The sequence below is a fragment of the Nicotiana sylvestris genome, chromosome 10 (assembly GCF_000393655.2).
Source record: "Nicotiana sylvestris chromosome 10, ASM39365v2, whole genome shotgun sequence".
Taxonomy (NCBI): Eukaryota; Viridiplantae; Streptophyta; class Magnoliopsida; order Solanales; family Solanaceae; genus Nicotiana; species Nicotiana sylvestris.
The window spans coordinates 81837885-81852109 of record NC_091066.1 but is presented as its reverse complement, the minus strand read 5'-3'; the positions used below and the strand labels follow the sequence as shown (position 1 = coordinate 81852109).

General features: G+C 39.5%; 2 protein-coding genes across 2 annotated transcripts; one reads left to right on the top strand and one right to left on the bottom strand.

Annotated features, from left to right (window-relative positions):
• Positions 1 to 2847: 2847 nt before the first annotated feature.
• On the bottom strand, positions 2848 to 4558 carry LOC138879608 (uncharacterized). The gene is made up of 4 exons (XM_070159223.1): positions 4547 to 4558; positions 4262 to 4390; positions 3795 to 4175; positions 2848 to 3192 (listed from the first exon to the last, which is right to left on the bottom strand). The coding sequence occupies exons 1-4, from the start codon at positions 4556 to 4558 to the stop codon at positions 2848 to 2850; spliced, it is 867 nt and encodes a 288-aa protein (XP_070015324.1).
• An 8983-nt stretch (positions 4559 to 13541) lies between these two features.
• Positions 13542 to 13886, top strand: LOC138879606 (uncharacterized). Its single transcript, XM_070159222.1, has one exon. It carries the CDS (start codon positions 13542 to 13544, stop codon positions 13884 to 13886), a length of 345 nt encoding a protein of 114 aa, XP_070015323.1.
• The last annotated feature ends 339 nt before the right edge of the window (positions 13887 to 14225 follow it).

The window sequence follows — 14225 nt, the reverse complement described above, 5'->3', positions numbered from 1 at the left end:
GCGGCTAAGGATAATAGTGATTGCTTAATATTTTAACTTTCATAACACACACTGCTTTTGCGCTTGTTCTCGTGAGTATTTTTGATTTCAGGAATCAAAATGTCGAACCCTCAGGCAGTACCCACCCACATTGATACCGGCCTTGGTCTTCATGGCGAAAACGAACACGTAGCCACCCTAGGAAACGGAGTGCCTCCAATCAATCCTGACGCACCACAGGCCATAGATCCAGTTGATGTCAGTTCTCGTGTCGCAATTCATGGAAATTTAGGCGCCGACCCTGAAAATAGCATCCGCAGAGATGCCCGGGAAGCCGATCAGAATGCACTAAATAGTAAAGAAGGCGAAATTAGCCTTCGAATAATATGTGACATGCTACAAACTCAGCAAGCCGAGATAACGTAACTCCAAAATCAGAATCGAGCCACGAGCAGAATCGAACTTGATACATCAGGGGAAGTTATTCATAGGGTCGAACCCAGACGATAAATTGAAGGATAATAGATCGAGAACTGACCCCGCCATCATGAAGATGCTCGAGGAGCTAACTAAATGGATTGAATCCGGAGAAATAAAGATTGAGGCTAATGATAAAAAGGTAGAAACGTCATCCCCTAGGTTGATCAAATACCGGGGCACCCCCGATTCTAAAGGGTTTGGATTCGAAAAATTTCGTATAGAGGCCTTTCCCACCAAGTGCGACTCCGAAGCCCATTCCGAAGAAATTCCGCATGCTAGAAATTCCTAAGTACAATGGAACCACTGATCCTAACGAGCATGTCACTTCTTATACATGTGCAATAAAAGGAAATGACTTAGAAGACGATGATAAATTTACATGTGGAGAGAAATTTATGTGGAGAGAAATTTTTCCCGAAGTCCTTTGGGTGTATCGAACAACGTCAAAATCTAGTATGGGGGCAACACCATTCTCCTTAGTATATGGCGCCGAAGCCCTCATTCTAGTCGAGGTCGAGGAACCCAACGTCAGGTTTCGATACACAATGAAAGAATCAAATCACGAGGCTATGAACATAAGCCTCGAATTGCTAGATGATAAACGAGAAGCCATCCTCGTCAAAATGGAATCACAAAAGTAGCGCATCAAAAGATACTACAATTGAAGAACCCATCTTCGCCACTTTCGAATTGGGGACTTAGTTCTGGGAAAAGTCACCCTCAACACTCAAGATCCAAATGAGGGGAAACTCTGCCCAAATTGGGAAGGACCATATCGGGTCCTCGCAGTCATTGGAAATGGATCTTATAAACTTGGCACGATGAACGACAAACAATTGTCGAATAATTGGAACATATCACTCCTCAAACATTAATACTACGAAGGTATGACTCCTTCCTTTTTTCATTTATATTTGATACTAACTTATTACAGGTGTTCGATCGAAGACTTCAGAAAATTGTTCAACATAAAGACCTCAGGTTTTAAAGCACGCGTTGCACTCTTTTTCTGTTAGATCAGTTTTTGTCCCAAATGGGTTTTCCCGGCAAGGTTTTTAATGAGGCAACAATTTTTTGTCCTACCTGGGGATAATTCAACAGTATCCGAGGCTTCCTTACAATCAACCTCGAATACTGGGGGCATCACTCTCGAATATTATAATTACCCTCAGATGTAATATTTTCAAGGAAAATCCTTCGTGTCGATAGGGTCTCGATAGGTAAATTTTGTAAAGGGCCAAATGGTCAAATGAATCGTGATCGTGTAGATTACTCGAGCCCTAATGGCAAAACATGTATGCATTAACAATCTATTGAAAGAAGTATTTTTTTCCCTACCATATGTTCCATGCCTTAGTGAAATTTCTACTTTACAATTTCATATTTATGATCTATTGTGGAAACTGGCTCAAAAGCCAATCGTAACTAAAGTTCGAGCAATTAACCCTATACTCAGGGACTCCTATCAGAAAATTGACATGCTCGAATTACTAAACTTTGAAATCATAAAACCTTAAAAAGGCAATCCTCATTTTGTAGGCCACGACCATCCCATTCGGGGACTAACAGTTTGAACAAGTTAGAATTATAAACGAGAAACAAGCCCAAAGGGCAAATCTCAAATTAAAAGATACAACCAAACTACCATTGGCAAAGTTACAAAGGGTTTTGATAACATCAACACTTAAAAACCTTAAGGGGTACCAAATTATTCGAACTCTCGAACAAACTTATGCTAAGGCATAACAACTTTCAATATGATCAAAACTTTTTAAGCCGGAAAAAGGAAAAAGCCACTCTTTTGAGGCCATATCGACCCGATTTAAGAGCCTAAGTGATATTGCATTGTTGAGTTCGAGGACCCACTCTCGCTTAACCAAAATCTAAGGGTTTTTTTCTACTCCGAGTTCAACCAAGTACTCATTCGATTATAGAGACTATAGCAATCCGATTTCAACAAAATTTTCACAAGGCAACAAAGTGAGTCCAAATTCTCACAATATCTAAAGTGTATAAGAATTATCATAAGGCAAAGGAAAACAGACTTTTCACAATTCGCAAAACAGAAATTAGAGACAAAACGGAAAAAGGGATCTTTCATATATGCAAAAATATTTACAAAGACCACTCAGGGTCATATACAAAAAATCCAAAAAAGAAGAAAAAATATCTAATCTTCCCCGAGAGACTCATCTTCATCCCCTCCACTCCCGGATCCGCTCGAGCTCCCAGAACCATATCATCAGAGAGTAAAGCTTTGGTTTCGGCCTCTAGCACTTTCTTGTTCTCAACATCGGCAGTAAGGTCAAAACCACGAGCATGAATCTCTTTGAGAGTTTCTCTCCAAGACTAGCATTTGGCATGCTCGGCAATGTAGAATGATTGGACCTAAGCAACATCAGAAATTTCCTTTGCTCGAGTGTGAGCGACTTCAACATCAGCTCGGTAGACAGCCACGACCGCCTCCGCGTTGGCTTTTACTCTTTCTACCTTGGATGTGGTCTTTGCAATCTCAGCGGCCAATCGAGTCTCGAGGTCCTCAATTTTCTTGGCTCGGGCCAAGCTCTCATCCTTCATGCTTTGGAGTTGAAGCTCAGCCGAAGATAGCTGGGCTCGAGCAGTATCTTTCTTCGAGGCGAGGCGGTCCATGTTTTGCTTCCACCCCAAAGTCTCTACCTCTTTCATCTTAGCCTCCTCGTGAAACTGTTTGATATTTTCGGTCTTCTGCTGAACCTGCAGGATCAAAGTATTAGTCACAATCCCCGAAACGACACACCAAACTTCTAAGAAAATTCTTCATTACCTGTTCGATCAAGTCAGTCTGCTATTTGTGAGCTTTGCCAGTTCAACTCGGAGGTCCTTGATCTCCTATTCTTTTTTCCTACTGAAGAGTTTGAGGGCATCTTTCTCCTCCGTGAACCTTTTGAGATCGAACTCACACTGGTTTATCTCGGCTCGAGATTTGGAAAATGCTTCTCGATGGAGCGTCACGGCCTATGGAGAAAGAAGGAAATCAAGCAAAGGGAAATAAAGGCAAACGTAAAACTAATATTGGGGGCTGAAGCCTACCTAGTTCAGGAGTCGTTGAGCCTCATCGAAAATGATTGATGCATCCAGATCGGAAACATCATTGACCACTATGAAGCAACCACAAAATAAGTCATCCTCTTCGGGGGTCATTCCCACTTTGGGGGTCTCCATAGCTTGGGTCTCCTGAAATTTCCCCTCAAAAATGTGGGGAGTGGAGGTGAATCATCAATGTTGATTTCCCCAAGAAAGACACTTGGGGTGCTCTCTCCTTTTCGGAGCGCCTTAGAATCGGACCCTTCAGGCACACTTGCTGATTGTTCGTCACGCCGTGAGATATCTTCAGCCTCCGATGACTCGGGGACTTTACTCGGACCATCTCCTGAGATCTCCTTGGTCCAAAGATGAGCCTCCTCGAGCATCACCGGTTTAGCTGCCTTTGAAGCTTCGGCGCTCCCCTTTTTTCGAGCCACCAGCTCATAGTCAGCATCTTTTGACTCTTTTTCTTCATCTTGTAGTTTCTGGGCTACATTGGCAGGCAAAGCAGCAGTGTCATTCTTTGAATTATGAGCCTTTCTCTTTTTAGGATTTGGAGTATCAGAGGGCGAGACCCTTTTCCTCTTCTTATCCTTAGCCGGTTTTGGGTCCTCCTCTTCCCCAGGTGGGGGGGCCTCATGGCAGCATTGTCTCTGAGACTTGTATTGGCGGAAATCAAGTAAAAAATGAAAAAGAAACATTTTACAGAAGGACATCGAACATGGATGGAGAAGCTTACCGTGATTTTTGGCCTCCCATCAACCTCTTGCCAAATCGCGCCTCGAGCATTCAGCGTACGAAGAGGTCGAGGCCAGTTTCCGAACACAACCTTCAAGGTTTGAGATTGCACCAGGTACCCAAGAAACTGCTGCATCATAGGAAAGTATGTCAATACGAAAAGGCAAAAGAAACAAAACGGTAAACGAAAGCTATAGGGGGTTTGTACTTACGCTTCATGTTCCAGTCTTCAGGGAATAGCATCTTCTCGACCGGAATTATGTCGGAAGTCCTCACTCGAACAAACCAGCCCATCCATTCTCGATCCTTGTCCTCATCTATGCTTGATAACAACACCTTGGTGGCCCGACGCTGAAGCCTTATTAGTCCACCTCGATAAAGACGGGGCTTGTACATTCTAATGAGATGGTCGAGGGTAAAAGTCATCCCCTCGACTTTGCTCACAAAGAATCGAAGAAAAATAACTATGCACCAGAAGGAAGGATGGATCTAGCCCAAGGTTATTTGGTATTAGCGACATAAATTGAGGATAATGGGGTCAACAGAACCCAGCGTAAAAGGGTAAGTGTAAACACTCAAGAACCCTTTCACGTGGGTGGTGATCTCCTCTTTGGGGGTCAGAATCACCACCTCCTTGTTTTCCCAATGGCAATCTTTTTTCACCTGCTCAAGATAACCCTCATTTATCGAGCATATGTATCTCGATATTGGCTCACATCGGCCATGTACCGACGAGGGTTTTTCAACTTTGAAGTCGGAAGTAAGATCGCATGACCCAGGAATACACTCTTTGATGTGTGGCTCCACCGACGTTTTATCGTCGACCGGCTGCGATGAAAAAACTTTTTCTTTTTGAGGAACGGTTTTTGATGTTTTCGTCATTTTTTATGAGTTCATGGAAAGAAGAAGATAAAACTTGTTGTTTGATGAGAAGGTTGGCAAATAGGATTTGAAGAATTGAAAAACTTGAATGTAGAAGAAATACTTTGAAGATTAGAAGAGATTTTGGAAGTAAAATTTGAGAAAATTATGAAGATAGATCTATTTATAATTTTTGCTATGAAGGTTCAAAGGCACTAGTGGATGACCGTCAACTGAAGCTAATTAATGATCTTGGGAACTGCACCGACGCGACGCTTCGGTCGTTTCTGTCGCTTATGTCATAAGAATGATGTCATAGTTGGTCGAAGTATAAAATCAAAGACTCAGTTTCTTTCTTCTCATTACACTCCAAGAAATGAGAGAACTATCTACATACGATTAAAATCGGGCTTGCCTGATTTTGCTATTTAATCGAGATCTGGAGATCACGTCGAGGGTCAACCTCACAATGGATCGGGATATAGCACGAAGACAAGGTGTCGAGTTTAAGAATCGAGATGTCCGATGAGACCGAGGCCAGCAGCAGTCGAGACTAAGCATGACCGACTTCGAGTGAAGTGCAATAACGGAAAGGCGAGATATCCGTAACGGGATCACGGTAAAATTTTTGGAACAGATCAAATCAAGGGCGGTTATATGTACCAATCATGAGATTTACTTCCGTAATTGGAATTGTACCATAATTAGAATTCCTCTAGTATATAAAGGAGACTCCCCATCATTTGTAAAGCACCTGCATTCACGAATATCAAAGCAATATAATATTTCTTAGCTTACTTGCTTGTTCATTAGCTTATTGTGCCTTTAACTATTCTTGCATAACTAACTCGAGGGTGTCCGAGCTCGAGGGCTCTATCCAAACTTTGATTTGCTTTATATCATTGTCAATTTGCATTATTTATCTTTACGTTTATCAATTGATATTAGGTGAAATCACATATCCTTAAAATCACATTATAAATTTAATTTTATCTCAATTTTAGGGTAAACAATGTTAGTTTTTTTTTTCATATTCTAATTTGAAATTTACGATAACTCTTTTTAAGCAAAACAATAAGTACGCTTATTTTTGGTAGCACAAAGATTCATAGGCAACCCATTTTGGTAACTTTTAGTGCGTTAAATTCAAGGGAAAAAAGTTCCTAATTTATTTAAACCTCGTCTTGTTAATAACCAAAGAGATTGCTTTTTTCTTCGTTGATAACTTATTTGTTATTAGTACTAATAAGATGAGATGTCTTCTTTTTAACACAAGGAAAAATATGTATTACATTATAAGTGGACCTGAAAGTATAGAAATAAATGTTTCTAAAGCCGTACCAATTATACTTCTTCTTCGTCTTTTTTTTTTTTTTTATAATTTTTTCTCATTAAATGCTTGAATTAAAGATAGTTGTTTGAGTAATTGCACCTTAAAAGATAGTTGTTTGAGCAATTACAATTTCAATAGTAATACCGTGAGTTCTAATTTGAATCTGCTTCATTTTCTGATCAAATTTCTCTTTTCTTATTATATATATATACAAAAAAATATGAGTTTACTATTAATGTTTTAAATTAAGTCGGAGTAAGTTATTTTCTAAATGAGAATAACTTAATTAATAATTAATAAAGGTAACTCAATAATTTGGTTTGAAATAGTGCAGTAATATTTAAGGGTTAGCCTTTTGTGAATAATTTATATCTACTTGGTTATAGTAGTTAATATTTTTTTTTTTTGTTAATATCAAATAAAATATTAAGATCAAAAAGTTACTCGCTTTTAAACATTAAAGTAAGAAAAAAAATATTTACACATTTTAAATATTATGTAATTTGTGTAATATTTAATTAGTGTAGCCATTTAAGAAGGAGTTGGATGTGAAATAATAAATTTAAGTGGGGCTCATATGGTCATTGACAGTCTAAATAATTTTTTTACACATGACAAATTTATTTTTATACATAAGAGATCTGTCTTTTACACATAAGAGATCTAAATATATGCGGGGAAACGGTATTATTAAATGATGGTGTGGAACAACAAATTTATGTGGGGCCAAATATATACCTACTTTTGGCTACTATTTACGTTTAACCTCCATTGTATTATCCGGCCAAATTTATCTATATCGTTATACAATTCACCCAAATTTATCCCTATCATCAACAAACTTTTAAAAACTACCTCTCAGTCAGGTGACCCAGAATCTCCCAAATTATTTTAATTAAGTCACTTAATCTTCTTCGTGATCCATTATTTTAAAAAATAATTGGCATTTACTTACTTTTTTAATTGAAAAAAAATAAGAGAAAGAAATATTAAAATAATACAGTGGTAGTAAACAAAATATGGTAAATTGAAAAATCTAAATTAGGTAGCTTGTCTAAATTCTAAAAGTATTTACAAGATCTCAACTTTATTGAATTCATTGCATCAAAGGTATGGAGGCTTTGCAAGTATTAATTAGTGATAGAAGTTAAAGTTCTTTGGTGACTTTACATTGTCGAATTCAACTTTGCTTTAATCAATATCTACGCATGGTGCACTATTAAGTTAGTCGATCGAACTATACTAACTAGAGAATAACAAAATATATTCGAATATACATGTACATAAATGATGATCAGCTGCATCTAATATATAATGAATAGACCCATTGAATTATACAGTATATATATGATTAAAAATTAAATAAAATTTTAAAACAATTCCATCTATTATTACAAGAAAAGAAGTAGGTGCATTAGTAATTTAAAAATATCCATGATAATTTGTATAGTCTAGTATCTTTAGCATTCACATCAATAGTAATTTCTGAAAATAGTGGAGCAAGAAGAACAACAAGTGATTTAAATAAAAGGAAATTGAGATTTTGAATTATTTAATAAATCAAGGGGTAATTTTTAAAAATTTGCTAATGGTAGAGATAAATTTAGTTTTGTATAGTATAACGGTACGGATAAATTTAACCAAATAATATAACGGAAATTAAATATAAATAATATCCAAAAATTAAGGAATATATTTGGCCCTTTTTCCTAAATTGAAATAACTTGATTTTTCTGTCAATTTACTTTGACCAAAAGCTGCTCTCATTCCCGCTTATTCATAGTAAAATAATAATCTATATGAATGAAAAGGCAAATGCCTTATCGGGGTTCGTGTACTCCAACCTTATGGGAGAAAAAGTTAGTGTTAGAACTATTTCCTTTGAATTAGTTGTTTAGAACTTCACATCTAAAAGTTTAACTTATTAAGAAGAGAATATTTTTATTTAATTAATTGCCTCTCAACAAGCCTCGATCGTGCATTATGTCTATTCTTTTTAACGAGTCAAATACATGAAAATAATTTTTTGTTGAGTGGGAAATAGTAAGACTTGAATTTATGATGTTTACCTACTTTGATAACCATATTGAATTGTATTGTTAGTTCACTTTAAAAATTTTAAAAAAGTTAGAAACACGTGTATGGTTAGGGGATAGGGCATGTATATGAATACCCTGGGAGACTTGTGATTTCACCTTACCACATGTGATATCAAAGCTGTTGTAGTCACTTATTTTCTTTTGGCTTCACATCGTTCAAAAATTCAAGTTGGTTATTAAAAAAAATCTAAGACTTTGTTTAATTTTCCAAGTTATCTTTATATATCATTGTTTTCCTTTTTATATAGTTATTGAAAATGTTCTGCAGTTTGTAGCCATCAGCTATCTCAAGAATCTTGTCCACTCTTGATAGCTTTTTATTTAGTTGGGGCATTCAACCTTTACATATGAAATCTGTTAGTGTGATTTGTCACTATTTGCGCCATTCGGGTTTTCCAACCTTGAACTAACAGATTATGGACAGAGGACTACTGAAGAATTGCTAAATATCAATTACCAAACCGACCGATGGTAGTCAAATATTAAAGAAAACCGATAAAAAATCGATCAAAATAGGGAAGTCGATAATAGATTGGTCAGTAGAGCTAACCGATTGAAATCGTATGATTATACCGATTAAAGTCGGTCGGTTAGTGTAAACGGGTAAAACCAGGGGTAATAAGCACCCCAATTTTCCAGTAGAGCGAACGAGATAAAGATATAACTGAAAGGAATCGAAGTCGAAGATGGGAGCCTTCACTATAAAAGTTCGAACACAACACCTGCCCTCGGAGCCATCGAGACCATGCCCCTGGACCCAGTCCGAATTTCGAGACCTCGGGAAGAAATGCAAAATGACCATAAACGGTTATCAAAGGACTGTGACATACATGCCCAACCGGGTATCACGGCGTAGATTCTCGACCCCTATCAACGACATATCAGTAATTAGCAAGAAGGGAGATTTTTACCTTTGTTAGGATTGTATTTAGTGTAGAACTTCTCTACTATATAAAGGAGAAGTCTACTATTTTTTAGACTCTATGTAAGAGGCATACCAAGACAATATACATCTATTTTCTCTATTACTAAAAGTTATTCAAAGTTCTCTCTTTGGTTGATAAGTTCCTCATAAGTATTGGTTCGGAACCTAAGGCAGGCATTTTGTCAATCTTTTAATCGAATCCGGATTCAGTATCATCATTGGTTTGGCTGTTTATTCTAATTTTATTTGCTTATCTAACATCACTAATAATTTGTATCGAATTAATCCATGTATACTTAAAACTGCATATAAATTCAATTGTTATCCATTTTTAAGGGTAAACAGTTTGGTGCCCACCCTGGGGCTAAGGATAATAGCGTTGATACAAATTTCCATAACACACTATATTTTATACTTGTGCTTTGAGATTGTAATTTCAGATCTATCCAAGGATGTCAAACTCTTAGTCTGCTCACTTCAATGTTGATATTAAGTCTGGCCACCATGGCAAAAACAACAATGTAGCACCTACCAACGAGGTGCCTCCTGCTGATCCCAATGGAATCCAAGTTGTGGACCCAATCGATGCAAACTCGCATGTGGCTATCAACACCAACCTGTCGACCGACCCTGAGAACAGCGTTCACGGAGGAGCCTGACCAACGATTCGAGGTACGCCCGAAGTTGAAGGCAACAGGATGAATCTGAGGGTGATATTCGAAATGTTGCAAACCCAACAGGCGGCGAAAGTACAACTGCAAAATCAAAGCCGCACCTCCGGCAGAGTTGAGCCCAAACGATCCCAGGAAAACACATGCAGGAACAAGCAAGTCACAGAAAGGCCTGGTGAAGCTGAGATCGGGACCAACCCAGAAATAATTAAGATATTTGAGGAACTAACAAAGCGGGTGGAATCAGGGGAGAAGAAATTCAAGGCCAACGACAAAAAAGTGGGGACCTATTACTCCAGAGTTGATCAAATCCCAGGAGCGCCCCCGATATTTAAAGGCCTGGACTCCAAGAAATTTGTCCAAAAACCTTTCCCTCCGAGCGCAGCTTCGAAGCAATTCCCTAAGAAGTTCCGTATGACTGATATTTCGAAGTATAATGGGACCAACGAGCACGTGACCTCCTACACGTGTGCCGTCAAGGTAAACTACTAGAAGATGAAGAAATCGAGTCGGTTTTGCTGAAGAAGTTTAGAGAAACCCTGTCAAAAGGAACTATGATATGGTATCACAACTTACCCCAGACTTCTATTGATTCGTTTTCATTGCTTTCTGTATACGGTAAAAATAATAGGGTCCGATTTTATGATTGTTGAGGCACCTCGTGAAAACCACCCCTAGAAGGCTCGAAGTTCAGCTCGGGGTTCGACCCCGAGGGTTCTCAATGATCGACCTCGAGGCAGTGCAAATACGCAGCTATGATGGACTAATGGGAAGTTCCCAAGGCACGCGATTAAAGCTGACCAAGTCTATTAGGCTTGTTCAAGCCCATACCGTGGCATTAAATGGTTGTACCAGCCTCATATCTTTGTAATAAATGCATTTGTACTATGTTAGGATTCCCCTTCATATATAAAGGGGACCCTTGTTATTTTGTAATGCATATGATATCACTTACAACATTCAATACAAGAACATTCTCTGCTCTCTAACTTAAACACATTCTCTCTTGATTCTATTATTTACATTTATTGTATTCTATTAATTATTCTTCATTTATTGCTCATTATTGACCATAAAGAGCTTCATCAAAGCTCTCAAAACTGTTAGACCTTCATCATCCGGTCACTGCCTAACGCTTGGCTCGACCTCGAGGCCCCGTATAGGCCAGCTCGAGGCCCCGATTCTCAGTCACTCGGTTTGCTTAAACACACAGTCTTCAAGCTCTTATTTCATTTTCTGATCTCACACTTAGCATCTACTGCTTAACAACTAGCATAAAAATAGATCACGTATTTTTAAAATCACAAAATCGAATCTAATTGTAATTACCATTTTCTAGTAAACAGTTTGGCGCCTACCGTGGGGCTAAAAATAATAGTGATTGTTTTCTTGATGGTTTATTACATAACAAAAGTTATTTTTCATGCTTTCTCTTGTCCAAGAATCTTTGATTTCAGGTCAAAATATCCAACTCAGTAAACGCACCTGAAAACAACGGTCTTAAGGACCATGGAGAGAATGGTGTAGCTATTTCAGATGTTGGTGTACCACCACAAAACCCTGATGATTCACAAGAACCAATTCCCATAGACGTGGTCTCGCGTAACGCTCAACACGTCGACATCAGCTCCCACACCAACAAGAGTATACGCCAAGAAAATCAACAAGAAGCTCAGGAAATCCGACCGCGAGAGGGGCAAGAGGTTAGCCTTCACATTATTTTTTAGATGTTACAAGCATAATAGTTGGTGATTGCTCAACTGCAAAGCCACTAAAAAAAGTCCAAGCATAGCAACACTGGAAATGGCTCCCCAAGCAGAACAGGTACCGGAAAGATCGAGTAACAACAGGTCAACAGCCGACCCCGCTATTATGAAGATGCTCGAGGACCTCACAAAGAGGATTGAATCAGGCGAAAAAATGATAATAGCTAACGACAAAAAGGTGGGGACCAACAATTCAAGGGTCAACCAGATCCTGGGTGCACCCTCGATCCTGAAGGGTGTTGGTTCAAAGAAATTCGTGCAAAAGCCATTCCCAGCAAGTGCAGCCCGAAGTCCTTCCCGAAGAAATTTAGAATGCCCAATATTCCGAAGTACAACGGGACCTCGGTCCCCAACGAGCACGTCACTGCTTACACTTGTGCGGTGAAGGGCAATGACCTGAATAACGAAAAGATTGAATGCGTCCTGCTAAAAAAGTTCGAGGAAACAATTTCGAAAGGGGCCATGATGTAGTATCACAACCTAGCCCCGAATTCGATAGATTCTTTTTTCATGCTGGTAGATTCTTTCATAAAGGCACATGCCGGTTCCATCAAGTTGGCTACAAGGAAATTCGACGTCTTCAAAATCAAGCAAAGAGAGAACGAGATGCTGCGGGAGTTCGTATCTCCCATTCAAATGGAGCGAATGGAATTATATCCAGTTTCCGACGACTGGGCACTGTAGGCCTTCACTCCAGGTTAGAACGAATGAAGCTCGGTGGCTTCGAAGCAGCTGAAGCAGAATTTGGTTGAATACCCTGCCGTCACTTGGTCGAATGTCCACAACCGATATCAATCAAAGATCAGGGTCGAGGACGACCAACTAGGAGCCCCCTCGGGCCCGGTATATCCAAGCAGACTCCTGGAAAAGGAGCCAAAGCCAAACAAAGAAAGGTGCCATTCATACACCAAAGATAGAAGAAACGCCCCAAGGCATAACATACCCAGAAATGATCGACGGATAGATCGAGGTCAGAATCCTCGGGGACTTGTAAGCAGGGCTATGTTCGACAGACATATAGGACCGACGAAAGCACCTCGCTTGTTAGAATACAACTTCAACGTTGACATTTCAGGCATCGTATCTGCCATCGGTAAAATCAAAGACGCCAGGTAGCCAAGACCTATACTATCAGATTCGTCACAGAGGAACCCTAACTTAGTGTACGAATTTTGCAGCACACACGGTCATAGGACCGGAGAATGCAGACAGCACCGAGAAGAAGTAGCCAGGCTACTTAGCAAAGGGCACCTTTGAGAGTTCCTTAGCGACCGATCTAAAAACTAGTTCTGGGAAAGAAAGGCGAACAGGAAAAACAAAACAAATGAGCTGCAACATGTCATCCACATGATCGTTGGAGGGATCGATATCCCGCAAGAACCCATTGTCAAAAGAACAAAAATATCCATGACCAGAGAAAAGCGAACTCGAGGTTACAAACCCCAAGATGGTCTCACATTTAGCGACGAGGACATCGAAACCCTGTTTCAACCTCACAACGACGCCTTGATAATTTCTTTTCTTATGAATACATTTCAAATTAAGCATGTACTTGTGGATCTAGGTAGCTCGGCCAAAATTATCGAGTCGAGGGTGGTGGAGCAGCTCGGACTTCTCGACCAGATCATGACTGCCTCTCGAGTCCTCAACGGATTCAACATGGTGAGTGAAACAACGAAAGGTGAAATCGCCCTCCCGGTCAACGTGGCCGGCACAACCCAAAATGTCAAATTCCATGTCATTAAAAGAGTCATGAGGTACAATGCCTTGCTCGGAAGGCCATGGGTACACTGCATGAGAGCAGTACCATCAACCCTTCATCAAATGATGAAGTTTCTGACGAAGAACAGAATAAAAACCGTGTATGGGGAACAACATGCAGCAAGGAAGATGTTCCCTGTGCACGATGTGGCATTGGCATCGATGCCTTCAGCATCAAAAGAGCCAAAGGATAAAAAAATAGTGAAGTAGCAATCACGAGAACACATTCTCGGCTACACCCGAACAAAGCATGCAAAGGACCGTGCCGCATCCCCAAAGTAAATGTTCGAAGCATATCGAGGCTCAAAGTGCCATCACTACTAAGGTATAACCATCTCCCTTTTTTACTTACATCTTACACTAACCTTTGTGCAGATGTCCGATCAGAACAGTCGAAGCGCTGTCCAGCTCGAAGACCTTAAGGTTTCAAAGCGTTACAATTTTTTCCTTCGATCGGGTTTTATCCAAGAAGGGTTTTACCGACAAGTTTTTTAACGAGGCAACACCTATATGCTACCTAAGGAGAGACCAACAAGTATTCAAGGCTTC

Excerpts from the sequence above, each read along its gene's own strand:
- LOC138879608 (XM_070159223.1), bottom strand. Across the intron at positions 4,176-4,261 it reads ATGGGAGGCCAAAAATCACG|AGACAATGCTGCCATGAGGC; the intron begins GTAAGCTTCTCC and ends TACAAGTCTCAG. Across the intron at positions 3,193-3,794 it reads GTGACGAACAATCAGCAAGT|GTTCAGCAGAAGACCGAAAA; the intron begins GTGCCTGAAGGG and ends TTGATCCTGCAG.
- LOC138879606 (XM_070159222.1), top strand. The coding sequence starts at position 13,542 with ATGACTGCCTCTCGAGTCCTCAACGGATTCAACATGGTGAGTGAAACA.